General features: G+C 40.3%; 2 protein-coding genes across 2 annotated transcripts; one reads left to right on the forward strand and one right to left on the reverse strand.

Annotated features, from left to right (window-relative positions):
• Positions 1–371: 371 nt before the first annotated feature.
• Positions 372–6,095, reverse strand: LOC122728540 (trypsin-like). The gene is made up of 5 exons (XM_043967227.1): positions 6,045–6,095; positions 4,622–4,784; positions 3,666–3,922; positions 1,630–1,766; positions 372–604 (listed from the first exon to the last, which is right to left on the reverse strand). Exons 1-5 carry the CDS (start codon positions 6,082–6,084, stop codon positions 452–454), a joined length of 750 nt encoding a protein of 249 aa, XP_043823162.1. The 5' UTR covers positions 6,085–6,095; the 3' UTR covers positions 372–451.
• A 14,553-nt stretch (positions 6,096–20,648) lies between these two features.
• Positions 20,649–27,128, forward strand: LOC122728405 (anionic trypsin-like). The gene is made up of 5 exons (XM_043967007.1): positions 20,649–20,734; positions 22,381–22,537; positions 23,597–23,850; positions 26,118–26,254; positions 26,906–27,128. Exons 1-5 carry the CDS (start codon positions 20,695–20,697, stop codon positions 27,056–27,058), a joined length of 741 nt encoding a protein of 246 aa, XP_043822942.1. The 5' UTR covers positions 20,649–20,694; the 3' UTR covers positions 27,059–27,128.
• The last annotated feature ends 365 nt before the right edge of the window (positions 27,129–27,493 follow it).

Here is a 27,493-nt window from a genome sequence, read left to right on the forward strand (position 1 = left end):
GGACTTCTCCTTTGTAGTCAAGTGTAGGAAAAATAAGACAGTGTTAAGTCAGGTAGTTTTAAGGATTCAGACATTTCTGGATTTGCAACAAATGGAAAATGTTTTCTTCTTTTCACCACAAGATGGGCCAACAGAGACCAGAAGCAGGTTCCCTCCCCTCTCCCCTCGATCTGCCAAGTGTCATGGATGATTCCAAGTTAGGTGATCTGGTCATGTGCTAAACTCCACTTACACTGCAGTCTGGGTTTGAAGGTGATGTAATAGGTGACATGGCCTCTCAGAGGGGGCTGCTTGCCCTCTGGAAGTATTGTGTTGCCTGAAGAATCCATTTTTATTGAGAGTAGGAGAAAATCAAGAAAAGATACAAGCAATAAAAGGGTTATCACTTTATTGGTTTGATGGTTCAAGTCAGAGTCCAAATGGAGGCAGCAAAAAGAAGGTGCTGGAGCCTTCAGCTGTTGGCAATAATTGTCTCCTCAATCCAGTCCACATAATTGCAGACCTTGGTGTATATACCAGGTTTGTTCTTTACAGCACAGCCAAGGCCCCAGGAGACAATACCCTGGAGTTCTCCATTACAGACCAGAGGGCCACCTGAGTCTCCCTGGGGAGAGAGAACATGGATGAATGAGGATCATAGTAAAGGAGGAGAAGGGATTGCAGCTTCTACATTAATCTAAAGGTTGAAATCATAGACTTTTAGAATTAGAAGAAATTTTAGGGATCTTCTAGTGCAGGCATTTTCTTTTTTTTTTTGGTGGGGCAATGGGGGTTAAGTGACTTGCCCAGGGTCACACAGCTAGTAAGTGTCAAGTGTCTGAGGCCACATTTGAACTCAGGTCCTCCTGACTCCAGGGCCAGTGCTCTATCCACTGCTCCACCTAGCCGCCCCTAGTGCAGGCATTTTAAAACTTCTGTTTTGTTTTATGAACACCTTTGACAATTTGCTAAAGCATATTGACCTTTTCTTAGAATAATATTTTTAAATGCATAAAATAAAATTCATTGGATTGTAAAGGATACCAATTATATTGAAATCTATCTATCCATCCATCCGTCCATGGATACATTCACCCATCTATCTTTATAACAAGTACACAGATATTGAGTTAAAAATCCCAGTTCTAGCCTAATTCTCTACTTGATGTACCCTGAGATTTTCACAACTACTTTCTTACCTCCATTCCCACCAACTCTCCCCACCTCTGCACCCTAATTTTCTTCCCCATGTTCAGTTCTACCAAATGGAAATCAAGGACCTGGGGCCGAAGAGCCAAAGTGGGTTGGGATATCCTTTAGTAAAGGATAACTCTTTAGGAATGGAGTGGAGACTCAGGGACCACTCTGGTGCAGATGTTGTGGAGGAGATTATTGGTAAAGTACATATTGAACTAAATGGCCTTTGTGGTATCTTCCAACACAGAGATTAGGTGATTTTCTTGAATATGAGCCTTGTTTCTCCACAATTTGGGGCTGCTCTAGGGAGCAAAGGACTGAACAGGGGAAAACTCCTTAATCTTTCCACTCCCAGAGTCCTGGATGGTTACTGCCTTCTTCTTCTTCCTCTGTTCACAGACAAGCTCTTTACAGGTACTTATGGCCCCAAGATGCAGAAAAACAGGACTGTACCTGGCAGGAATCTTTGCCTCCTTCTAGGAAGCCAGCACAAACCATATTTTCTGTGATCTTTCTAGGGTAGGAGGCCTGGCATTCATCATCAGACAGAATAGGAGCCCTCAAACACTGCAGCCGATTGGGGTAGGTAACTGTGAAGAAAACGGGGGAGGGTGGAGAAAGGATGGTCAATCAATCTGAGTAGGAAGATTGGCTAGGATGCTAAATTCTAAGATCAGGGAAGATAGGGAGATACTGAGAGAGTTTTAATCCAGGAAAGGGAAAGTAGTTTGCATTTTTCCTTTCTTGGGTCTCTCAATTTATTTGTACCTCTCTTATGAAACTCCTCCTGTACTTGTCTTATCCTCTCTTCTCAACTATAAGCTTCTTGAGATAAGGGCTTGGTTGTATTTTCTACTTTTTCTTCATCTTCCTTGCACAAAGGAGATACTCAAAGAATGTTTGTTTGACTAAAAGAGGCTAAATGTAAGGTTATGGTCTTTAGACTATACCAGTGGGTAGAGGACTTGTTTAACTAGTAGAACTTGATAAGAGGCAAAATGAGGGGTATGAAAGTCAAAACTGAAAAAAAAAAACATGGTTAATTAATTCTGGGCACTGGAAGGAGCACTAAATATTTAAACAAAAGACTTTGAGAGTAGGGAAAGACTGATTTTACAGATGAAGAAGTAGAGGCCCAGAGAGCTTTGGAAGGCTCCTAAAGTCCAGAACTAAGAAGTATAGGAACTGGGATTCAGATCCAGGTCTTCCTATTCCAAGGCCCCTGAGGCTTCCCACTGGTCTTTGCAAATGATCCAGTCATTTGGAGTTATCTGGATAGGGCTAAGGTTAGGCTGAAACATTAATTAGGGGCAAAGGAATATAACTTCACAGAAAACAGGGGTTCTTAACTTTGATTGTATCCTGGACCCCTCTGGCAGTCTGGTGAATCCTATGGTCCCTTTCTCAGAATAATATTTTAAAATTCATATAATAAAATATCCATTATTTCAAAGGAAATGAATTATACTGAAATAGTTATTAAAATATTGAAAAAAGGTTCAAGGACCCTAAGTTAAAAACCTCTGATCTAAAGGGAGAATGAATTATCCTTACTGTTACTCAGGGAATAGTCTTGGCTATAGGCCTCGAGTTGGGTCAGGAGGAAGAACAGAATTACAGAAACATGGTGAAATAATTAAATTAGAGACTGCCTCCTTTTTGTAATTTGTCAAGACCATACATCATTTTGTTTCATTTTGCTCTATCCTTTTTATTTATTAAGCTAATAACTATTTCTTGGTTGAGTTAAAGGAAGCAAAATCTTCCAGAAGCTGGTTCAGATAATTAGGAGGATCATTCAATATCATTTGGAGATTTTGAGTAGTTTGGTGGCAGTTGGTAAAAGACAAGGAAGAAGTCCTGCATAAAAAGGGCTTTGGGAACGTTCTTTCCAATGTCCTAGGGGAAATCCTGAGATTTAGCAAGGGCTAAGGGATGTGTCACTATAGAAAATAAGAAGAAAGAAGAGGGGGCAGCTAGATGGCACAGTGGATAAAGCACCGGCCCTGGATTCAGGTGGATCTGAGTTCCAATCCGGCCTCAGACACTTGACACTAGCTGTGTGACCCTGGGCAAGTCACTTAACCCTCACTGCCCGACAAAAACAAACAAAAGAAGAAGAAGAAGAAAAAGAAGGAGGAGGAGGAGAAGAAGAAAAGGCAGAAGAAGAAGAAGAAGAAGAAGAAGAAGAAGAAGAAGAAGAAGAAGAAGAAGAAGAAGAAGAAGAAGAGAAGAAAGAAGAAGATGACCTAAGGGGCCAGTAGAAGAGGAGGAACGTGGGGCAGGATAATAATAATAACTAAAATCTATATAAAAATTTAAGGTTTACCTAAGAGCAACTATGGGAGGTAGATGCTATTATTATTCCTATTTTACAGATGAAGAAAATTAAGCTGAACCTGTTAAGGTGGCTTTTTTATGGCCACATAACTGAGGCAGCATTTGAATTATTGGCTTCTTGATTCCACCTAGCTGGCAATGTAACTCACCACCATAGTTCGCGGTGTTGCCCCAACCAGAGACGAGACACCTTGTGCCTGTGGAAGCACAGGAATGGGGCAAGGAGATGGGAGCAACTCGTCTATTTAGAATGGCTGGTGTTTTCAGCTTGATCAGCATAATGTCATTGTCCACTGTCTTCTTGTTGAAGCCTGGATGCAGGATGACCTTAGCTACAGAGATGAACTGTTCACTTCCTTCAAAGGCTCTGATGTCACTCTCTCCAAGTCTCACTTGGAAGCCTTGTCTGGGAAGGAAAATCTTGATCAATAATAAAAGTGTCTTCAGGGAGTATTCTTTGCTCGGCCCTGCTTATATATACTATCTAGAGTTTTGGACTCAGTTGATCATGAATCAACTATAGAACATTTCAAGATAAAAAGTCAAGCAAATGTGGAGAAGGTGGGAATGTGTGTATGTATGATGTGGTGGCCCCCTTACCCCCACCCCCACCCCATGCCCCTGTCTTACTACTAATAACAGTGGAGGAGAAGATAGTAATTAAAAGATTTGTCTTTTATCCAGTCCTGATGATGGTTGCTAACCCATGGGGTGCTAAATACCATTAAGATTACTTTTTGACCTGGCCTGCTTCCCTCATCACCTTTCTTCCACCCTATTCCTGTTTATTCTAGATAGCTCTGTTGACAAAGAGGGTAAATTCTCACAATTTCTTTCTATTCTTTCCTATTTTGTACAAATTTCTCCTTAAGCTCTCTAACATCCAAACCAAGCAACTCCTAAATAAGGAAATGTGCAATGGGAATATAACATTTCTTTTCTGTACATTTTTTATTGCTTATGTCAGCATATGCATCATGAATATTTTCCTTGAGAAAGTAATCTGCATGTACCAGACAGGGAAAGTGCCAAATAGCATCATTAAAAACTGTAAGATTTTGGCAAGAAAAAATTGACTAGGGGTTGGTCAGATTCTGTCACTTACAAGGAGTAGCAGTGAGCAGCAGATAGCACCCATTCTTTATTGATGAGGGACCCACCACAGATATGGCGGCGGCCAGCATTCAGGGACACCTGGTAGGGGAGGGATTTCTCACAGGTGTAACCTCCAACAATCTTGTCTTCATCATCATCAGAGGAGAAAGCAACTTGGGAGGAAATGCAACAAGCAAATAACAAATTAGCGATGTTAAAGACCTGACCACTAGTGATGATTTCAGTGATTTATCATGCATAGGTTACTCCTAATTCTGAGATTATATGAGGACTACTTGAATTTTAACCATCATTAACAACAAAATTGCTTTACCCTTCCTTATCCTCATCAACCTTATCAACCATTTAATATTACAGCAGGGAATAGGCAGGAGGGGTGTGGGCCTGAATTCTATGAATCATTACTATGGTTGTGTTCTTTTGGGTTCACTAATGTGAACAGTCGTGATTGTAATAATGACCAGGGGTAGAGAGAGAGAGATAGGCAGAGTACCAATTGATTGGTCAATGAAACTGTCTTTGTCTCTCTGACTCTCACATCTTTTCAGAACTTACAAAAGAGAAAATCTGACAATAGCTTCAGACTTATGTCTGGACTCACTTGAAAGAATAGTTATAAATACCCTCCTATTAGGCCAGGTTTTCAAAATCTTGAAAGCTCCATCTGTAAATCAGTGTCTCCCACCACCTTGACCATTCCTGTTCTGCTCTCTCTTGACCTTTAGCCTTTTTTAGTGTCAGGTAATTTTGCCATAGCCTCAGAAAAGTTAACTGAATGAATGAATAGTGAATGAATGAATAATAGATAAATAAACAGGTAAATAGAATAATAAATAAATTAAATCAACAAAATCTTCTTGAGTTCGGTTCTATTTTTTCTCATCTCTCTTCCTTTGGTGGTCAGATTGTGAAAACACTTCTGTAATCTTACCTCAGACAGAACAAACTCTGAGCAAGACCCCCTATCCTCCTCTCTTCTCCTGTACCTTCTCTATTCAGGATCTGTCACTTTGTTCACTGGCTTTTTTTTCCTGTCCAACTCATTTTTTTCCTACATCTGGTCAAGGTTACGTCCCTCCTGCCTTCTTACTCCTTCCCCTCCCCCCAGCTTCTATTTCCACCTGCTCTGACTTCTATCTCTCTGACTAGATGTTCAGTTAAGTAAAGAACCCATGTTCTAAAGAACCTATGAGAGAAGATAGACTTTCAATGAAGAATAGAAAGGTGAAACCTATACAAGGTACCAAAGAAGGGCTGTTAGGTGAGAAGGAGAGAAGCTAGGTACATAAAGCGAGGATGTGGAGAGCCAGAGTCACTGGAAAGGGAGGTGACAGAAGGACAGTATGAGTGAGGGGAAGTTCTGAAGGAGTGAGAATGATAGGGGCCAGAAGAGATGGATGAGTGGATCTTACCAGCCAGTCCCACAAAGGCTAGGATCAGCAGGGACTTCATGGTTGCAGAGGTACAACTTACTGCTGTCGGAAGCCCCTGTTTTATACCTCCCCAGATGAAAGAAGCTTGTGTGTGGAGATGGGGAGGTCATTTATTTCCTGTAGCACACTCACCTGCCAGCTTTCTTTTTTCCCAAGGTCTTGCATCAGCATTTGAAACAGTGACTTTAGATATTAATCATTTGAGATAATCCAGAAGAATTTGTGGACATAAAGAACATGTCGTCCTACTAAGGACTCCCATGATGGGCCAGCTGGCCTCCCATAAAGGCCAATAAGGAATTTCTCTGTTGACTTCTACTCTTCACAGCTAAGATTAGAGAAGTGGTGGCAAAGGAAGAGGATGAAGCAGGACTTGAATAAATTTCAAGGAATTGTATTCAATGTGCTGACATCTTGGAGGTTTATTCAGCCTGTGACTGGAAAGCTTTTTGACTAAGAATCAAATGAAGGAGCAGGGCTATGATAAGCAACTTATTTCCTTACTTAGGGATCTTGGATCATTAAGAAGTTATCCTGTCCCTGGACCTAAGCAGGAGGTCTTTTCTCTCAGACTAAATTCTAGATTTTCAGAAAATAAAGACACTAACATGAAGCAGGGTTTAGAAAACAGTCTGGTTCCAGTGTCCCAGCCCCTAAGCGTTGATATCTTGGTACTCTGAACACACTTTTGGGGATTCAGAGATTTTTTACAGGACAAGCAAATCTGCTAAATTATGTTAAAAACAAAAGATCTGTATTTGACTTGTTTTTGATGGGCACAGAGAAAAGCACTTAACTTGAAACACTCAGGAAAATTAGAGGAAAGATAATAGGGAAAATGGGGAACAGAGGGAAAAAATATATTGGGGTTACAGTTACCCAAAGATAAAGATACAACTAGATCTTCAGAGGGGCAGGGTATATCCTTGAGTTGGCCAAAAAGTGAATCCATACCTTGGATGAGATAATATTGAAACCATGGCAGAAAGAAGAAAGGGGTGGATGATTATATGGAAGGCTCCATCCAGACCCAGTATTCAGGTTATGCCAGGCTCTTGCCACTCCTTCCAGTTCCATGAGGGCACACCTGGGCATTCCCACGCAACAGAACTATTCATGGATGCAGAAGAGGGCCAAATGTTTTATAAGGATGGGCAAGGTCTTACTCAGTCACTTCTGATTGGTTTCTTATTGCCGATGTCATAGACAAGTAGGCGCCAACTAGGAAGCTGGATGTTGTCAGCATGAGAGATTCCATATCTAGTATAATTGTGGGTGGGAGGTGAGATTAGGGTAGGTAGATGTTGTAGGAAGGTGAGTTCTACAGGTGGGAGAAGAGGAATGTTTGGAGCCTATCAAAGTAGAGACAAGCTATTAAAAGAAAGACTAGCCTCTCCCCTCACCCCTAAACCCCAAAGAACTAAGAATAGATTTTTGGCGGACTACCAAATCTGTATATCTGGGTGCCAGGAAAGAATGAGCTTTTTGGATGGGAAACTGATATGTCTAGCTAGACCAAACCCTTTTGCCCAGAGGGAAGAAAGGAAATATAAACAATGCTTGTAATGATGGGTGTCTATGGCTACAGACCCTGACACCAAAAAACCAACCAACCAAACAAAACCCCAAACCTCTATATTTATCCTTCCTCACCTACCCATGATTGCCAAATTAAATAACCAGTTTCATTGCAAAGGGTCTTATTATGTTAGCTTGTTGCATTTGTAAAAGTCTCTAGCTCTCCTATAGGTAAAACCTCATAGACTCTGACCCCTTAAGCCACTCTGAATTGGTCTATATAGTATTTATAGATCTGATTGTCTGGGTTTTGGTTATGTGTATGACTGTGTTTCTAGTCCTTAAAATCCAGAACTGTACAAAATCAGAGACCATAAAAATCATTGTCTCCATTGTCACTTTTATTTAGACTAATAAACTAATGCCAAAATTGGTTAACAAAAAATATAAATTCACCATAATTTAAGATGGGGGAGAGAACTGGATGAACTACATGCCATAATGTGTCTTCACACTGAAAACTTCCAGAAGTTGTGGTTGTGATTGTTGAATTGCTTCAACTGATCAAAGAAAAAAATTAGAGAATAGGAATTGTTCTACAGGACTGGAAGTTTTGTTGTTATTTTAGAAAAGAGGAAGAAGGCATTTTCTTTAAGTGATAGATTAGTGAAGCTTCAGGATTAATAAACAGATGTTTGTAAAAGCAGTGACCGTTACGAGTTAGCAGAAATTACCAATATGGAATTATGCCAGACCTAACCCATCTATTCTTTTGACAGATTGCTTGACTGGCAAATTAGAGGAATGTTATAGATATATTATTTCTCTATTTCAACAGGATCTTTGATGAATCCTTTTATCATACCTTTGTGAACAAGTGTATTTGTCTGACTAAGCCAGTAATGTCCTAAGAATTCAATCTTATAACTAAGTGTACAGTCTGCTGTCAAGAAGGATTCTTCTCTACCATTGATATTTAGTTAGACAAGTAAAGACATCATCCTCATGATATCATTGGTCCTCTTCAAAAACAAAGGACAAACAACAACAATAATTTAGGGTATCCAGGGATCCATTATCTCAGAAGAAGTAACACAAGTGTCTAGTCAAAAGTACAGATTTTCAGACAGTCCATGGGTTGCTGATTGTTAAAATCTTTTATTTGCCATTTTTGGGGATAGAAAAAGTGCTAAGATTCCACCCCCCACACACTAAACCATCTATACCATCAGTTCCCTCTTATACCTTGAAATTCATCTATCAATGCCCTCAAAATTGTGTAACCATTAGCAGGAACCACCTCTGCATGTATTTGGTTTAGTTAAGCTTCTCTTCTAATCTATGTTCTCTTCAACTGCATTTCTACTCTTTCATGCAGGTGCACTGAGACTGTGAAGTTTGAGTCCAAATATTGTGATTCTGTCATCTTTGTTGATGAAAAGAATTTGTCATAAACAAATTTTACAGGTGCTTTCCATTTTTAAAATGTTCACTGCCCTTCACTCTAATCCTTAGGATTATTTTTCTTGATGGAATTATTTAACAAGCTCTTTATAAATTTTTTTTTTTACTTTACTACTTCACAAAGATTTACAAAGTGATACTGCTCATAATCTTCCTCTTCTGCTCCTGGAGATTTTATATTCTTAACTGGAGTTTATATTCTAAGCTGGTGTTGTCCTCAGATACCAGATCTCTTCAATTAGAAAGGAGATCCAAGGTTTGATGGCTGAGGTCATAAGGCTCTTTTGATCTTCTCATTGTGGCAACTGCTTTACATTGGCTAAGCATCCTTAAGAAATGGTTGTAGTCAGTGTCCATTCCTTCTCTTTTTATCTATTTCCCATTTTACAGCACCAACAGCTTAAAATGGGTAAGATTAGTGTTTTCTCCATTGTATGCTATATCTTTTCATATATATTCTTCTGATTTAGCATGGATTTTGATCTTTGCTGTAACAAGTAGGTAGTTTTACTATATACAGATAGCTGATTCAGAAATGATTCCCACACCAGTAACCAAATGTTTCCTGTCTGTATAAGCACTTTCATTTTTATGATGTTTGGCTTTTGCCATGCCTAGTACTTCCTGGTTATCTGTCTATTCTCCCTCAAAAGTATTTATTTACTTTTTCTCTCTCCCTGTGCCTCTGTCTCTTTCTCTCCCCTCTTCCTCCCTCCCTCCTTTCCTTCCTTCATCTCCCATGTACATCATATGTATGTGTATGTATGTTTGTAGACATTTATATCTATCTTTATCTACATACTTTGTAATCAATTGTGAGACATTGGAGGCACTGGTACAGAAACACCCAGCATGGCATGCCCATATCAAAGAAGGTGCTGTACTCTATGAGCAAAACAGAATTGTAGAAACTCAAAAGAAACATGAGATGCACAAATTTAGAGACATCTCCACTCCAAATGTTCATATGGGCTATTTGTGCCCAAAGAGCCTTCTGAACTTATATTGGTCTGATCAGTCACAGACAGATACACTATACCTTGACTCCAACATAATGATGTCATTTTGCTCTTCTTCAAGAATGAAAGGTAGCAACCATATATGTCTTTGTGAACTAGATTAATAGAAGACTAATATGGAGAAAAGAGAGGTTATGGTCACATTCTACTCTTGTATAGGGGATGCTTCATTTGAATCTGGTCCTGAAATTTCTATGTGAGGTTTTCACAGCATCCAATTTAGTGAAATATTTCTCAGACTGAGCAAAGAACAAAGAAGGTATAGACTCCATAGTTAGAGGGTTTGACTTGAATAGTGTGGGTGAGACTGGATCCTAGAACATATAGAATCAAGGGACATTTTGAAAACAGAAGAGGAAAAGCCAAGAGGAAGGGAGGTAGAGGGTCACAGAACAGGAAGATTCCTGTGGTGTCTTGCCCTTTTTGGTATCAGTTGCTGTTCCTACTCTAGTGTAACTTTGAGGGTTTTCCTCTCTTCCTTATGGATTCTGTCATTTTTCATGAGACAAGGTCGATAATTCAATCTTAGGCCAGCCAAAAAGAAGTAGTTTCCTATATACCATCCTGATACGTCTTTGATAATGGTCAAGCTGAAACCCAGAGTTCCAAGGTTCAACCAGTTTAGAGTCTACCCAACCCACATCATTTAATGGTTACCAATTTTCCTAGAAAGTGCTATGAGTAAATGCTACTTCCATAGTGTTGGAAGGGGAAATGTTTATGATAAGACAGTGGATTTATTGCTTTCCTCTCAAATAGGGAGTGGCAAGGGAATGAGGGGAAAGATCAGACTCCAACCTGAAGGGTGGGGATTGAGATTAGCTCAATTTTTATGAAATGTACCTGCTCTTACTGATATCACCATGTTTCTCCCTAATCTAATTAGACCGTTTTGTTTCTCTTCTCCTGTGAGGTCACAACACCAAAGAATCAGAGATGAAAGGAACCCCAGTGGTCATTGAGTGCACTCCATTTTGTCAGAAGACAAAACCAAAGCATGGATTAGTTATATTACTTACCTAAGATTACATACCTAGTAATTGTCTAAGGCAGGGTTCAAACTCTGGTGTTTTTGATTCCAAGTTCAGTATTTTCTCCATTATGTCACCCAAGCAATGTTTGTTTGTTTTTGTTTTGTTTTGTTTTGTTTTATTTAATTTTATTTATTTTGTAGGACAATGAGGGTTAAGTGACTTACCCATGGTCACACAGCTAGTAAGTGTCAACTGTCTGAGGCCTAACTTGAACTCAGGTCCTCCTGAATCCAGGACTGGTGCTTTATCCACTGCCCCACCTAGCTGCCCCCACCTGAGCAATGTTTTAATCACTGACTTTAAACTTTAGATGTTGACTGTTGAAGTGGGATGAGACTTGTCCTACCCTATTTTCTTAAAAACAACAGATCTCCACTAAAAGCCCAGCAAAGGTGTGGATTTGGAAAGAGAAAGTAAAAGGTTGGATAGCCTTGGTGATAGGTAGAAAATGTATATAAACAGAGTAACAGATGGTTATTATCAGGATCACTGAAACAGCAGGAAGTGGTAGAAGGAAACATGGGTTTATAGAAAATATTTTTTTAACAGATTGGACTAAGTTGCTGGCAAAGTTCCTTGCACAAGTTGAAAACTTATGGCACTAAATATCACCAATCTTCGGGCTTGCTGCAATGATTGGATTTAATTCAATGCCATTCAATTTGACTGGACTTAAATATTTATTAAGTGACCATGATGTGGAAAACACTATACTAGGTGCTAGGGAGACAAAGACAGAAATAAAATTGTCTATACCTTCAGAGAGCTCACATTCTGTTAAGGGGATACACCATCTGCTTGTTGTTGCTCTGTGGTTTCAGTTGTGTCTGACTTTTTGTGACCCCATTTGAGGTTTTCTTGGCAAAAATACAGGAGTGGTTTGCCTTTTTCTCCAGTTCATTTTACAGATAAGGAAACTGAGACAAACAGGATTATGTGACTTGCCCAGTGTCACACAGTGATTAAGTGTCTGAGGCTGGATATGAACTCATGAAGATGAATCTTCCTCTTTCCAGGCCTGGAACACTAGCCATTGAGCCACTATATCTAAACACATAAGAAAATTCAGAATGTATGTATATAAGTATGAATCTCTATCATTTATCTGTCTGTCTGTCTATCTTTAGATTGAATCCCCACTCCTTGCTCCAAAATTCCATTTTGCAAAGAGGTTGAGAAGGTGCCAGTTGGTCCTTCTCTGGTGAAATGACCTATCAGAAGCATCTACTATTCCTAGATAATATTACCAACTTCCTATAGACCTTTTGAACAGTCCCACCAGCCAGCAGCAAAAGTTGAGGATAATGATGAGTGAGACTGGAGAATCAGTATATAAACTGGAATACACTTATGGAGTCTTGGTGGGAGTGGCCCCTGGGATTCTCCAAAGTAAAATCCTACTGGTGCCTTCAGTATATCTCCTAAGCCTTTGTGTAGAATATTGTTAGGCATTCTTGTGTTAATATGGTTTTGAAATTGTTGTTTGTGAGTGCTTTGTGAGTTGTTTGTGTCAGAAAAGTTGTGATACTCCCCTACTTTCTGTTAACCATCAATAAATGAGGGCAATATACTATGATAGAAGAGGTTGTTTGGTTGTTTGCTGGAAAATATGTTTTACATCAAAATAAAACATATAAATAAAAAAGAGATGATATAATTGAAAAGTACCTCAGTGGGGATATACAGGCAGAGATAAGCAGTGACTCATGAAATCCAAAGACATAATCATTAAGAACCAGAGAAATTTCCTCAACTTCTTTGGGCATCTTTAGCTTACTCACAATTAACATATTTGAAGGTACCTCTAATTAGCTCTACTTACCATAAGTAAATGAATTTCTAAAGGATGCCAGCTTCCTTTGTTAACTCCTGATTGTAAAATAAAAAAAGTTTTAATATTCAGTGCCATTAAGTTTATACTAGGATTTAGTTTCACTCTAAAGTCCTGACAGAACTGATGAGTTCCTAACTAGTCTTCACCTGGACTGTGGAATGTACTAAGACAGAATGGAGGAACCAGGTTATCATGTGCTATCACTGTATTCTTTGTTTTAATATCAATAAACTATAACTAATTATTTAATTTTAATTTTTTTCGGGGCATATTGAGGGTTAAGTGACTTGCCCAGGGTCACATGGCTAGTAAGTGTCAAGTGTCTTAGGTCAAATTTGAATCTAGCTGCCCCTAGACTATAATTAATTAAGCAAATCCCCCATAAGGAAGAGCTGTTATTCTGTCTTTATCCCTGAAATGGACCGTTATACTGTGTCTCCCATGGAATTTACGTGGGAAGGAGACAGGAATGAGAAAGTCATTTTAGGTTGCAACCATGAGGGAAATGTGGGCAGTTCCATATGTAGGAACATTCACCTTGCCAAGGACATGTACCTGCAAACAGAAATGTCCTTAACCCTCTATCAACAGAGTTGCTACTTCTACTGTTCATGGGAAATAGAACTGCTGTTGTCCATGGGAAGTAGAACTGCTGTTGTCCATGGAAAACCATGGCTCTGACGTTCATTCCACTCCAATCTCCTTTCATCTTTTTTGCTGAAGCCCTGTAGTTGATTCCCACATAGGAGCCCCATGTAGCTCATAGAAGAGATATTGTAAAGAGAGGAGAAGGGGGGGGCATACTATGATTTGTAGGCAGCTATAAAAGGAAAGGGATGTTGGACAGAGGCCACCTGCCTTGGCAGTCTTCTATGTAGTGATTTACGTAGAAAAGGGGACACATGTCATGTATGTGTGTTAGGGCTGGGGGAGGTTGAAGGTAATTTCTATCAGTGCAATGAATTGGTCATGATCACAGGGTTGTAACAAAAGGAGGGGACCATTGCTCTGAATCCCTGTACTCCCATCTCAAAAAGAAAGAAAGAAAAATCTCTGTTCCAAAAGGAAGGGTCCAAAGTAAACCCATGTTTCACTAATCTTGGGGGTAGGGAGAGGTTCTGGTGGTACTTCAGTATATACCTGGGAAGTCTACTGTATGATCCAGCTCTGTATTTAAGGTAGATTTTGTCTGCAACATCACTATATCTAGCAACTCTCATAGTTCCAGGGACATAACTTAGACGGCCAGGCAAATTCTACCAAAAGAGAGAGAGAAGCAGAATTAGGTTGTCATCAGATATGATGTATCAGGATGAGTTAATCAATCACCACAGTAACAAGTGTCTAAACCACTGAGGGTCCAGAACTGCAAGCTTTATAACCATGGTGACCAGACAGATTGTTTGAATGAAAAATCAAGGCATGTGCTCTGATAAATGCTACTTCACATTCTTTTCTTGATAAGAGGCTGGCTCAGAAAATCCAAGAGCTATGCACATTATAACAATGGCCTAGAGTTTTCCGAAATCAATTGATGGAAGTGATTGGGCTTGGAGAAAAAAAAAAAACCATTAAAAATGACCATATACCCTTTCTAGATATGGAAAGCAGTGAAGAATAGATGGCCATTGCTTATATAGCTCCTAAATTTCTGCTAGCAACACTATACATTTTTTCCCCAGGGGCTTCCATTTTCATGCCCTTTCTCCTTTCTTAGACAAAAATACATCTTTGGGATCAACCCATCTTTCTTCATCTGCCACAATTCTTTTATAAGAGGGTCAATTGAGTAGATCAATCAAATCACCCCGCCCAAAGTGAGTGACAAGGTATTATGTCCAAAGGCAATTATCAGTTGAGAGCATATCTCAGTTGTTCATTGAGCATGGATAAGGACTAAAAACCTCCCTAGATTTGAAATAAAGTCTTCCAATTGACTGAATGGGTTTGCTATAACTCCTGCAGTCAGAATAACACATCAAGTCAATCCCATAACTCAGAAATCTGAGCATATGCCAAAATAGAGGAAGATAGAGTCACGAATTAACCAGGAGAGAGTATTCTAGCCACATCCTTGAGAATGAGCCTCCTGGTTTCCTACCCTCTTCCCTGAGCTGTAGGAGAACCTTGTGAATTTTAAAAGGGCAGAGGATTTGAACTTTTTTTTTTATTCAGCATCATGTCTGCATCTCAGATGCAGATTCAAAGTTATACATAGAGACAAGCAGAAAAACAAGCAAACAAACAAACAAACAAACACTACGCTATACCTAAGGAGAACATTTTAGAAACTCCAGCAAAAGGACATTCAGGATTTAAGTCATCCCATGATGTCATGTATTCTCTAAGTTTTGAGTCACTTTTCTCTGGACTTAGTTTGTACTTGTAGGAGGATGTGTCACAGGCTTTGGGGATGGCATTACACCAATGGTTCTTACTATACCACCTTAGTAAATACCCTTTTCAAAAAATTGACTGGCTAATTCATATCAACTGTTAATCATGATGGGTATAACACCAGTGGGGGCTTGTGAGCTATAGCACTGGTGGTGGTGGGGGGACCTCAAATCCCTCAAGGCTATCTAAAGAATCATGAGGGAGTGGGGTATCTACTCTGGGAACTCAACTTGTCACTTTTAGTGAAAGTTAGGTTAATAGATCCAGAGTCTACATATACTATAATTCATTATTTGTAAGGATATAAAGTTTTTTGCTTTTTAAAATTCCTCTTATTTAAGATTTCCTTATCTGTTTATGTTATACTTCTGGGTTGATTTGTTTTTGTTTGTTTGTTTTTGTGAGGCAATTGGGGTTAAGTGACTTGCCCAGGGTCACATGACTAGTAAGTGTCAAGTGTCTGAGACCAGGTTTGAACTCAGGTCCTCCTGACTCTAGGGCCAGTGCTCTATCTCTGTGCTACCTAGCTTCCCCTGGGTTGATTTGGATATAAAAGACCATAAGAAAAATTTTTCCCCCACTAAAATTATTCAGGAAAGTTCTAAAAAAATGCTCCCCCCTCCCTCCTAGATGGTATTGTTAATTTACCTAGTGATAAATCTTGGAGTGAAGTCCAATAATATTTTCTTTGAACTTTTTTCTGCTTGTCTCAATGTACGCAATTCATGTGGATATGATGTTTTAGTTTTTATACTTTCATAAAATCATCTCTTTGCCAATGTGCTTTTTAAATTCATTGACACTGTATTAGGGTTATTCAATAGTCAATAAATATTTATTTAGTACATACTATATGCTTGGCTCTGAGTTAAGTGCTGGGGATAAAAAGAAAGAAAAAAGATAGTCCCTTCTCTCAAGGAACTCATCATCTGATTAGATAGTCCAATGATTTTCAAATTATCTCTCCAGGATTGTTTTTCCAAGGAGACATTTCATATTGCCCTCTATTTTTAAAATTCATTTTGATTTGCTTTACTGTGTCTTGGTTTCTTTTGAAGTCACTAGCTTCCATTTGTTCAATCTTAATTATTAGGCAATTATTTTCTTTTGAGAGCTTTTATATCTCCTTTTCCATTTGGCTTTTCAAACTGTTGATTTTTTTTCTCATGACTCTCCTGCATTGCTCTCATTTCTCTTTCCATTCTTTCCTCCACCTCTCTAAATCTTCTTCCTATGTCTCCTACTTTCTCTCCAAGGTCCCTTTTGAGTGCTTCCATGGCCTGAGACCAATCATATTTTTCTTGGAAACTTTGAATGTAGGGGCCCTGAGGTTGCTATCCTCTTCTGAGGGTGCACCTCTATCTTCCTGGTCACTTGAGAAACTTTCAATAATTCTCAACTTTCTTTGCTTGCTCATCTTGCTATATTTTACTTGACTTTTAACTTCCTCTTACTTTGGCGCCCTACTTCCAAGCTACACAGTCCCAAGCTTTAGAGGGTCCCAGGTTTTTCTCTTGCCTGGCCTGTTCTCTGGTCCAAAGATAACCTTGAGCCAATTTGCTAATTAACAAGCCAGCAGAACTTTGTGTGCCATGGTGGTTCTTAGCTCCAATGAGCCTGTGCCCCTCCCCCACCTGGACCTCCTGCTGCTCATGATTTTTTCCTGGTTCCCTGCTGGGGTGGGATAGCTGAATTCCTCCTTAGGTCCCACAGACACTCCTGGATTTCCCCCCATTCCTAGCCAGCTGTTCAGCCCTCTCACCCAACCATAAGCCTAGTTCCACAAGATGCTGGTGCTGAAGCTGATTCAGACACTTGGCAGTAAGTTCCTCTGGCACAGTGTGCCTGGGGTCTGTGTTGGTGCGAATGTGGGGGGTTGGACTCTACTTTGCAGCCCAGCATGGCCCCCTTTAATCTGTCTTTTGCTGGAAAATAATCTCAGCCCATCTTTTTGTGGGTTTTGCTGCTCCAGGTGTTGTTTTATTGCTGTTTTGGGGGTCTCATCATCTTGTTAGAGAAAAAATGTACAAATACTATGTACAAACAAGATACACATGCAATAATTTTAGATAATTAACAGAAGGAGGGAATTAGCATTAAGGGTGATTGGGAAATGCTTCTTGTATAAGGTAAGGTTTTTAGTTGAGAATTAAAGGAAGGGGCAGCTAGGTGGCACAGTGGATAAAGCACTGGCCCTGGATTCAGGAAGACCTGAGTTCAAATCCAGCCTCAGACACTTGACACTTACTAGCTGTGTGACCCTGGGCAAGTCACCCCCATTGCCCTGCAAAGAGAGAGAGAGAGAGAGAGAGAGAGAGAGAGAGAGAGAGAGAGAGAGAGAGAGAGAGAATTAATTAAAGGAAATCAGGGAATCCTGGAGGCAGAGATGAGCAGAGGAAAGCTCCAGTCATCAAAACATCCAGAAAAATGCCTGGAGCAAGGAGATGAAGTGTCTTGTATGAATAATAGCAAGGAGTCCAGTATCAAAGGATACAGAGTAAGTGGGGAATGGAAGAAGGAGCAAGGTATAAGAATATTGGAAAGATAGGGTCAGGGAAGGTCAAAAAAAAGCCTTTGAAAGCCAAACAGAAGATTTTGTTTTTCCTCCTGAAGGTGATAGCCACTAGAGTTTATTGAGTTGTAGGGAGAGGTGACATGGTCAGATATGTACTTTAGGAAGATAGCTTTAACACAGCTGAGTGGAGGATGCACCAGACTGAGGAAAGAGTTGGGGACTAATGAGAAGGTGTTTTTATTAGTTCAGATATTAAGTGATGAAGGCTTGTTCCAGAGTAATGTCACTGTCAGAGGAGAAAAGGGAGCATATACAAGAGATGTCACAAAAATAAGATTGACAGGACTTGGTGGTACTCTTAGCAGTAGTAGGAAAATCAAGAAGGGAGATTTTTTTGGAAAATAATCAGCTCATCTTTGGGTATATTGAAATCTGTATATCTATAGTACATCCAATTCAAGGTGTGCAATAGACAGTTGGAGATGTGAGATAAGAAGTCAGCAGAGAGGTTAGGGCTGGATAAGTAGATTTTAGAATCATCAACATAGAGAGAAATGACAATTGAATCTATGAGAACTGATGAGATTGCCAAGTCAAAAATATTGTAGAGGGAGAAGATAAAAAGGTCCAGGAGAAAGCCCTGGGGGACATGCATGGGCATGTATCAAAGGAGACTGAGGAGGAGTGATTAGATAGGTAGGAAGAGAACCAAGATGGAATAGTGTCACAAAAACCTAGTGAAGAAAGAGTATCAAGGAGAAGTGGGTGGTCAGCAGTGTCAACGGCTGCAGAGTGGTCAGGAAGTAAGAATTGAAAAAGCCATTATATTTGACAAGAGATCATTGATAACTTTGAAGAGAGTAGTTTCAGTTGAATAATGAGGCCTAATGCCAGACTGTGGAGAGTTAAAAAGAGAGCGAGAGAAAAAAAAGAAGTAAAGGCATCAAATGTTGATAGTTATCTCAGGAATTTGTATCTTATTTTCATTTTTATAGTACCAAATGGATTCTTTTGGTTTGTAACCTATCCCTTGAACTTAACAATTTTAGAAAAAAATTCTTCTGCAACTTCCTGAAAAAATAGTTCATTCTTTTCATTTGCTCCACCCCAATGGAATCCCCTCCCCCCCATCCCATTGACTTCTAAATCACCTCTTGAAACCCTTCTTTAGTTCCAGCATCATTACTGGTAAAGCTTTCAATTCTTCTTCTAACTGAGTTGTTCTTTGATCTTAGTTTGCTACCTGTTTGACCATTTATGTTATTTTGTCTTCCAGCCAGAACACATTGATTTCTTATTGATTTCATATTTTTTGTTTCAATTTTCCATAGCTCTATCAACACTGTTAGGTTCTATAATTTTTGTGGGTGTATATCAGGCATACTTGAACATTAAGTTAAGAGAAGAGAATGGAGATTTGGTGTGTTTATCCACCCTATTTTTCCCATTTAGGTATATTCCCTTTGGGTTCTTTAAATTAATAATATTTAAGTTGAAATTTTCTTTTTTGCTTGCTCACATTGGCTCATTCTTTTTATTTTTTCTGAGAAAGCATTATATATGTTTTTTCATTACTACCTTTTAAAATTACCCTATTTTCCTCATTCTTTCTTCATTATTGTACAAACTATTGGGAAGATGGTGTATATTATAACATGTAGCTCCACTGTATTGCTAGAAGTCTTCTCCATTGTTTTTCTTTTCTTTTTCTTTTTTTTTTTTGGTGGGGCAATGAGGGTTAAGTGACTTTCCCAGGGTCACACAACTAGTAAGTGTCAAGTGTCTGAGGCTGGATTTGAAATCAGATCCTCCTGAATCCAAGGCCAGTGCTTTATCCACTGTACCATCTCGCTGTTCCCTTCTTCATTGTTTTTCAAAGATTATTTACAACTATTCAATAATAAAATCAATCAGATTATCAGGTGACCTGATATGTAGTTTATCCAGAGATATTACGAAGATAAAATTGATAGGACTTGGGGATACCCTCAGCAGTAGTAGGAAAATCAAAAAGAAGGGAGAGAGCTTCTTTATCTTCTTCACTCATATTTCCATTCCTTGTTAACCACTTTTGTTTTGTTTTTCCAACTATAAATGATGATGATGAAGAAAATGCTAATATTCACCTATTCAAAATTGTGATCGAGACAGCTCCTGCTTGGTATCCACCTGAGGTAAATAGGATATGAGTAGACATGTTAAAACACCCAATAAGACTTGGTTGTGTTTTCTAAACCACATTTAACTTGGGAATACTCATTACCTAAAGATTTAGGATATAGCCTGGAAGAGTTTTCTTCCTCAAAAGTAGGGACATAGAACAATTCCTTGTGCCTTCAGAAGTCCTGAATCAGAGAAACTCCTAACATCCCCTATTGATGCTTTCATTCAAGATAAAAGCTCTACCCCCCCCCCCAACAATCTAGATAAATCTCTAAGTGGATTTTTCAGAGTTTCAGGTAACTGTTAGTTCCTCTACCTTCCCCACAATCACCATCATCACCCCTGCCATCATCATAAACACTATTATCCTCACCAAGAAGAATGTAGGTCATTAGAAATGTTCTTGACTGCCTTCTGTAGAGATCTTGTCTATTTCATTTTATCATCTCTTAGGAATCTTCACTGGAATTGGTGAAATCTGTTGACAGAAACTTTTATTATCTTCAAGTCATTCATTTCTAAACATAGGTAAATACACTAAAGCTTATGCAAGACCCAGGGAAAGGGAAAGTTGTCAGGTGCATGTATTAAGGGGAAAAGTGACCTTCCCAACTACACACACACACACACACACAGAGGTATAAAGCTGGGAACCTTCATCAATGTCAGGCACACCTCTGTCAACATGAAGTTCCTACTTGTCCTGTCCTTCATAGGAGCAGCTGGTGAGTTCCCCTCATGTCTACCTCTCTCATTATTCCTTCAGAGCCACCTTCTGTTCCCTTCTGTCATTGTACCCTTTGGGTTTTCCCCTCTCTAGCTAGTCTGGCTTTCCATTTTTCTTTATCTGTTTAGCTTCCCTCCCTTTCATTGACCTCTCTCTCTCTCTGTCTCTGTCTCTGTTTGTGTCTCTCTGTCTCTATCTCTATCTGTCTCTCTGTCTCTATCTCTTTCTCTCTTTGTCTCTCTCCTTCCTGTATGTCTCCATTCTCTTCTCTTCACTTAATGTTCAACCATGCCTGATATACACCCACAAAACATTTCCTCTAACCTCACAAGTGTGCTATAGTCAGCCTGAGCCCAGTTTTGTTACATTTTCAGTTTGAGCACTTATACCTTGGAAATCAACAACTGCTACCAATCAGAACTTGCTTTTTTGTTTACTGATTGTTTATACTTAAGAAAATGATAGAGAAAAATATTAATATTATAAATTAAAATTAAAAGCATGCCCCACTTCCCCAGAGATCCAGTTATCACCAGTCCACTGCTGTCTAAACTGGACTACTTGCTGCAGAGATCTAACCAAACCAGGGCGTGAAGGAAAGCTTCCTATAAAATTTCCTTTTTGTGAAATCCCTAGAAAGACATGGTTTTCAATAGAAAAAGAAAGCCAGTGGATCGTCACATACTAGAAGCTGGGGAAAATATCTAATACAGAGTAGTATCAGGAATCCTCAAGTTCCGAATGAGGTGGACCTTGTGAAAAAAACTAAGAGCAATATAAAAAAGTGGGATTTCCTACATATTGGAGAAAGGAAATTGTATCAGAAAAGGGATATAGTCAGTGCCCAGGGTAGATGGGACGATTGCATACTGTTATTTTGTATCATGAGGGTAATGTAAGCTCCTTGAGGGCAGCGACTATTTCATTTTTGCTTTTTAAAAATCTCTATAGCCTTGCATAGAAGAAGAACCTTAATAAGTGCTTATTGATTGATAAACAACTTAAAAAGAAAATATTATTCTGACCTGGCCATCCAGTGGAAGGCTGGTTGCATCTCTCTCTATCTACTGTGCTCATCATCACAATTTGTTATTGTTGCTATTGATTTATTTTCCAGTTGTGTCTGACTCTCCATGACCCTTTTTGGGATTTTCTTGGCAAAGACACTGGAATAGCTTACAATTTCCTTCTCCAGCTCATTTTACAGATGAGGAAACTGAGGCAAACAGGGTTAAGTGATTTGTTTAGGATTTCACAGCTAGTAAATGTCTGAGTACATATTTGAACTCCAGGTCCAGCACTCCACCTACTGTGCCCCTTAGCTGTCCTATCATCACAATACTCAGGAGCAAAATTTAGGAAACAGTAATTGATATCATACTTAGTGATCAAGGCTCATGATTGCTAAATGGTTGATGAGGATGATTAGAGACAGGGAAACTAAAGTACTGGCAATGTTAACAATGGCCATAATTGCAATCATGCTAGTACCACATGGAATCTCAGACTCAACCCCCCCCCCCCATATTATATTAAAAAAATTTTAAAAGAAACTTATAGAAGATAAATCACAGAAATAATGCCCAGTGCTCAGGACTTAGGATTTGCACTCAGCTAAGTTGTTGTCTGTTCTTCCTTTCGAAGTTGCTTTCTCTGATGATGATGACAAGATTGTTGGGGGCGAAACATGCCAGGAGGCCTCTGTCCCTTACCAGGCATCCCTGAATTCTGGCTACCACTTCTGCGGTGGCTCTCTCATCAATGAACAGTGGGTGGTGTCTGCTGCTCACTGCTATAAGTCGTAAGTGACAAAATTTACCCAACTCCAGGGTCCTCCAACTATGGAACCTCTTATAAAGGTCAGGGGAAAAGATGGGGGAGATATGAAAGGAAGAGGAGAAATTCTCAGCAATTCTCCCTTTTTTTGGGCACAGTTTAGACATGGGAGAGGGGCTAGTGGTAGGGGAGGAAATAGGAAGGATCTGTATAGCAAGCTTGCTGTTCTGCCCCCTTCTCCCACCGTGGGCACTATTGGGTTAGCAATCACCCCTGGGGTTAGAGAGAAAACATGGCTCCCCAATTTTATGAGATAATGTTCTCTTCCATTTAACTTGATATTTACAATAGGAATTATAGGGGTTTCTGCACTAAACATGATCCATGCCTATATTTCTCTTGAAGTAGGATTTAAGTCTTTACTTCCAGGTCTGCCAACCTACCCCTACTCTCAAAGTAAGATAATTCTGAAATCTGGGACAAACTTAGTTGAGGGGTGTTGGAATGGATAAAGGAAGATATCCACAGTATGACTGTCTATGATTGAGGTTTAATAGAGAAAGCAGAAATGGCAGTTGAGGGATTTAAGGAAACTTCCTTCAAATAGGAATTAATTGGAAGTAAGACAGGGATTGAGGTGAGACAGAAGACTGTGAGCCAAGTCCTAAACTTATTGGGGGATGAAAAAGTGACTATGAAGTCCAGAGATGGCAACGATAAGAATCTATACAGGATGCAGTGGCAAGGCACACCCAGGTAAAAGGCTATCATGGCTAGGAGATGAGATGAGGGTGGGATTGGCAGCTCAAGTAATGGATGGGTGAGACAGGGGTCCAATCCAGTGGTGGTACTTCTCTGGGGGCAGGAGTGGAGAATAACCATACCACCCCTGCCTTGCCCAATACTGGCACTTTTGACAAAGTCCCAGCTGCCCCAAGCTAGTCCCAGCTCTGTCTCCAAGCCTCCAGAGTTGAACAATGATCCATCACATCCAGAATTGGAGTCTAACTGTGAACCCTGGGCTATGAAGAGAACACCCCCTGGGGATACTCCTAACACTGAACAAAATTCTACTTCCTTATAGTCGCATCCAAGTGAGACTGGGAGAGCACAACATCGAGGCCACTGATGGAAGTGAACAGTTTATTGATTCAGAAAAGGTCATCCGCCACCCTGGCTACAGCTACTGGACCCTAGATAATGATATCATGCTGATCAAGCTGAAAACTCCTGCTGTCCTTAATGACCACGTGGGTACCATCTCCCTGCCCAAGGCATGTGCCCCTGCAGGCACCAACTGCCTTATCTCCGGTTGGGGCAATACTCTGAGCTCTGGTGGTAAGTAGCATTATCCTGTCCCATACTCCTTCCCTTCCATCAGCCCCCTAACTTTCAGCCAGCTTCTCCCTTGTTCCTATTCTGTATAGTAGTAGCCTGCCTGTTTTTTTTTTTTTTTTACCTTGGCTGGGTCTCAAGACACATAGTCAATCAGTATCATTTCAGTGGAGGTTTGGAACAATTTCCACAGCTGAATCTTGAAGTTCATTCTAGCAATGATTTCTCTCTTCTCCTGCCACCAACCTACCCCAAATCCCCAAAGGAAATGAAATGATTTGGTAGCTCAGGCGTTACAAAATTCTCTTTCCTTCAATTCAGCTGGGAATAGAGGATCACAAATTTGGAGCTTAGAAGTTGTCTCATCCACTCTACAGATGACAAAACTGAAGCCCAGAGAGATTGGTTATACAGGTGCTAAGTAGCAGGGACATTTAAGACCAACATTTAGAATTCTTTTTAAGTATGATGCAGGCTTTGTCTGTCTCCGCCCTGGAACTGAGAAGGTAGCTACAAGAAAGGTACTCTTTTGGCAGGTAAAAATAACAAAATTTAGCATCTTGTTAATGAAAATCATTAGAACAGAAAGCTATTAATTTTCTCCTCCTGAGTACCTGTTACTCAGGCAAAATGCTGCTTAGTTCTGCTTTCCTTCCTTGCAACGTCCCAGGACTCCTATCTCTGTGCCACCAAGTCATAAGGGTCCGAAAATCTCTCCTCAAACTGGGTCTTATGTCTTTATGCCTGGCCCCACATGAGGCCTTGTGTCCTGACTCATGAGGTGCATCACTCCCCTCAAATTCTTCCCCAGGATACATTTTATGTTGTTCATCCTGCCTGCTAAGTTCCTAGCTATGGTTTTGCCCAAGTCCTGTGCTTCCTACCTGTGCATCCTTAAGCAAAGCTGATAAACTAGTTGAACCTAAGTTTTATTACCTGTAAAATGAATGAGCCCTCTTAAGGCTTTATATGGCCTATGCATCTATGAGCACCTAGCTGTCCGTCCAGGTCATAGAAGCTGTTTATGTCCTTTTCCAGCTTTGAAATTCGTACCTCCTGCCCTGCCTTTCATGAACGCCGGCTCTTCTGGTGGTTCTGGCCTCCTATTCAATGGAAGACCTTGATTAAGAGATTTAACCTGGGATCCCTTAGCATTCACCCGTTTCCTGACATTTCTGCCCACTTCCTAATGCTCTTAGCAGCTAGAAGAGCGGTCTCTTTCTAGATAGCAATCTTCTAATTGAACAAAGTCACACATATCTTAAACTTAGATTGATAAAAAGATGTTTTTCTTGTCTGTTCTCTTGTACAATGTATGTTTATGTTCACTTATTCAGCAAATATTTATGTGTGTACTATGTGCAAAGCACTATGCTGGATGCTAGGAGGGACACGGGCTTAGAGACCAGTCCTTTCCCTTGTGGGGACCAATTTTTAATTGGGGGATGTTAGCTAAGCGGCTCACCGCAATATTGGGGCAAGGAAGGCAACAGACAGCCTCCTTCAAAACAGAGCAGGATTTATTTAACAAGAACGAACTTAAAAAAACACAAACAGGATCAGTAGGATTAAGGGAAAGGAAATAAAATGGGGAAAGGGAAATTATACTACCTGAACAACACCACTGCCCAGGAATCAGCTGAGAACACGTAGCAGCGTCCTGTCACCTTCCAGCTTCAAGCTAGAATGCCAGAAAAACTCCCTTCTTCCCAGCGGACCCCAGGCTGACCACACACAGCCCCCAGCCAATTGGCTGGCCGCTCTGACAGTCACATGACTGCCCTCACTAGGCTTCCAATCATTATAATTTTGCCAGGCTAATGTAGGCATCGGCGAGTGGTGATGACGTGAGGTGACAGTGCCATGGTAATGGCTACGACTGGTGGGTGGAGCACCATGAGGTTTGCGGAGCCCCAGAGGCCAGTGTGCGCAGCAAGGTTTTTTTTTTTTTTTAATTCTTGCCAAAAGATGGGGTCATAAAAACCTCAAATAACAATTAATCCTTTACACCCTGAAGGGGCTTATAGTCAAGTTGAAGAACTGAGACAAGTATTTGAGTAATTATGGTACTGGGAAATGTATGTCAGCTGCTGTTAGAGAGGTATCACGTGATAGAGAAGCTTTATTAGCTGAAGACTTCCAAGCTGTTGTCTCTCTTCTGGGCTCAGATCTTCTCCCTCTCTAGCTCTCAGGGTTGTGAATTTGGTTCATCTTCATGACCCGCCCTGATGCCCACTCTTTCTTTCCATCTACTCCCATGTTCTTTACAGTCAACTACCCTGATCTGCTTCAGTGTTTGAATGCTCCTGTTCTGTCTGAAGCTGACTGCAAGGCCTCTTACCCTGGAGAGATCACTGACAACATGGTCTGTGTTGGCTTCCTAGAGGGTGGCAAGGATTCCTGTCAGGTAAGGCCCCTATAGAAGAGCGGGGCTTCTGGAAGCATCTAAGTCTATGTGATGAGAGAGAGATCTAAATCCCTGCTCAGTGCTTTACTCTCTAGAGCAGGGGCTCTTAATCTGGGGTCCATGAACCCTCAAAAAGTCTGTAGAGAGATTTCAGGAGGTCCATAAACTTAAATGGAAAAAAAATTACATCTTTACTTTCACTTACCTCTAACTGAAATTTAACCTTTTCTTTAATTACGAACATAGGCAACAAACGTTATTTTGAGAAGGGGTCGGAAGGCTTTACTAGGTTTCCAAAGGAGTTTGTGACACAAAGTTAAGAACCCCTGCCAAAGAGCAACCCCAAATTAGGGGTAAATGTGGGCTGATATCTTTAGTAGCAGGCATTGGGGGCCCAGAGCTTTGGCTCTTGTATCATTGGAGATAAGATTATGAAGAGATAATAAAAGTTAGGGGAATAGCCCTGAGGATCTGGAGGGATGAAAATGATATTGGAAGGGAATATTGTGGAAGGGCTTTGTGTACCAGCTAGTCTATGGGACTAGGGCAGCTATGGTGTTCTTTCCCTGATTCCAAGTTTCATCCTAAGGCCTGGGTTTCAGCCCCTTTCCTTTCTCCCCCTCCTCATTCATTCTCTCCCTCCCTTTCCAGGGTGACTCAGGAGGCCCTGTGGCCTGCAACGGAGAGCTCCAGGGTATTGTCTCCTGGGGCTATGGCTGTGCTCAGAAAGATAGGCCTGGTGTCTACACCAAGGTCTGCAACTTCGTGGACTGGATCCAGTCAACTATTGCTGCCAACAGCTGAATCCTTCCTTTCCCCCCATCTCTTGTTCTGGATTGTTGACACCATATTAATAAAGTGATCTTCCTTTTGATGCCTGTGTCTGGTGCTTGGCATTTGTGCTTAGTTTCCCCAAATGTATCTCTTAGATCACATAGCTGCTTTAATGGTTATGACACAAGACAATACTCACTGAGGACAGTGGTCTTCTCATTTGTCTTGCCTCCAGGCCCAGACAGGGGATCTCTTAGACCCTAAGGGAGTGCCAGTGTCAATTTTGGTCCTTGGTAATAAAAAGCAGAGTCATTTTATTCATGACAGTTGTGGTAGCTATGAACTTATAAATCTGCTGTATCCCTGACTACTGGGTTGGGGACAGCTAGATGGCACAGGGGATAGCACCAAGCCTAGAGTCAGGAAGACTCATCTTCATGAACCCAAATCTAGCCTTAGATATTT

This window comes from Dromiciops gliroides, chromosome 5 (assembly GCF_019393635.1).
Source record: "Dromiciops gliroides isolate mDroGli1 chromosome 5, mDroGli1.pri, whole genome shotgun sequence".
Lineage (NCBI taxonomy): Eukaryota > Metazoa > Chordata > Mammalia > Microbiotheria > Microbiotheriidae > Dromiciops > Dromiciops gliroides.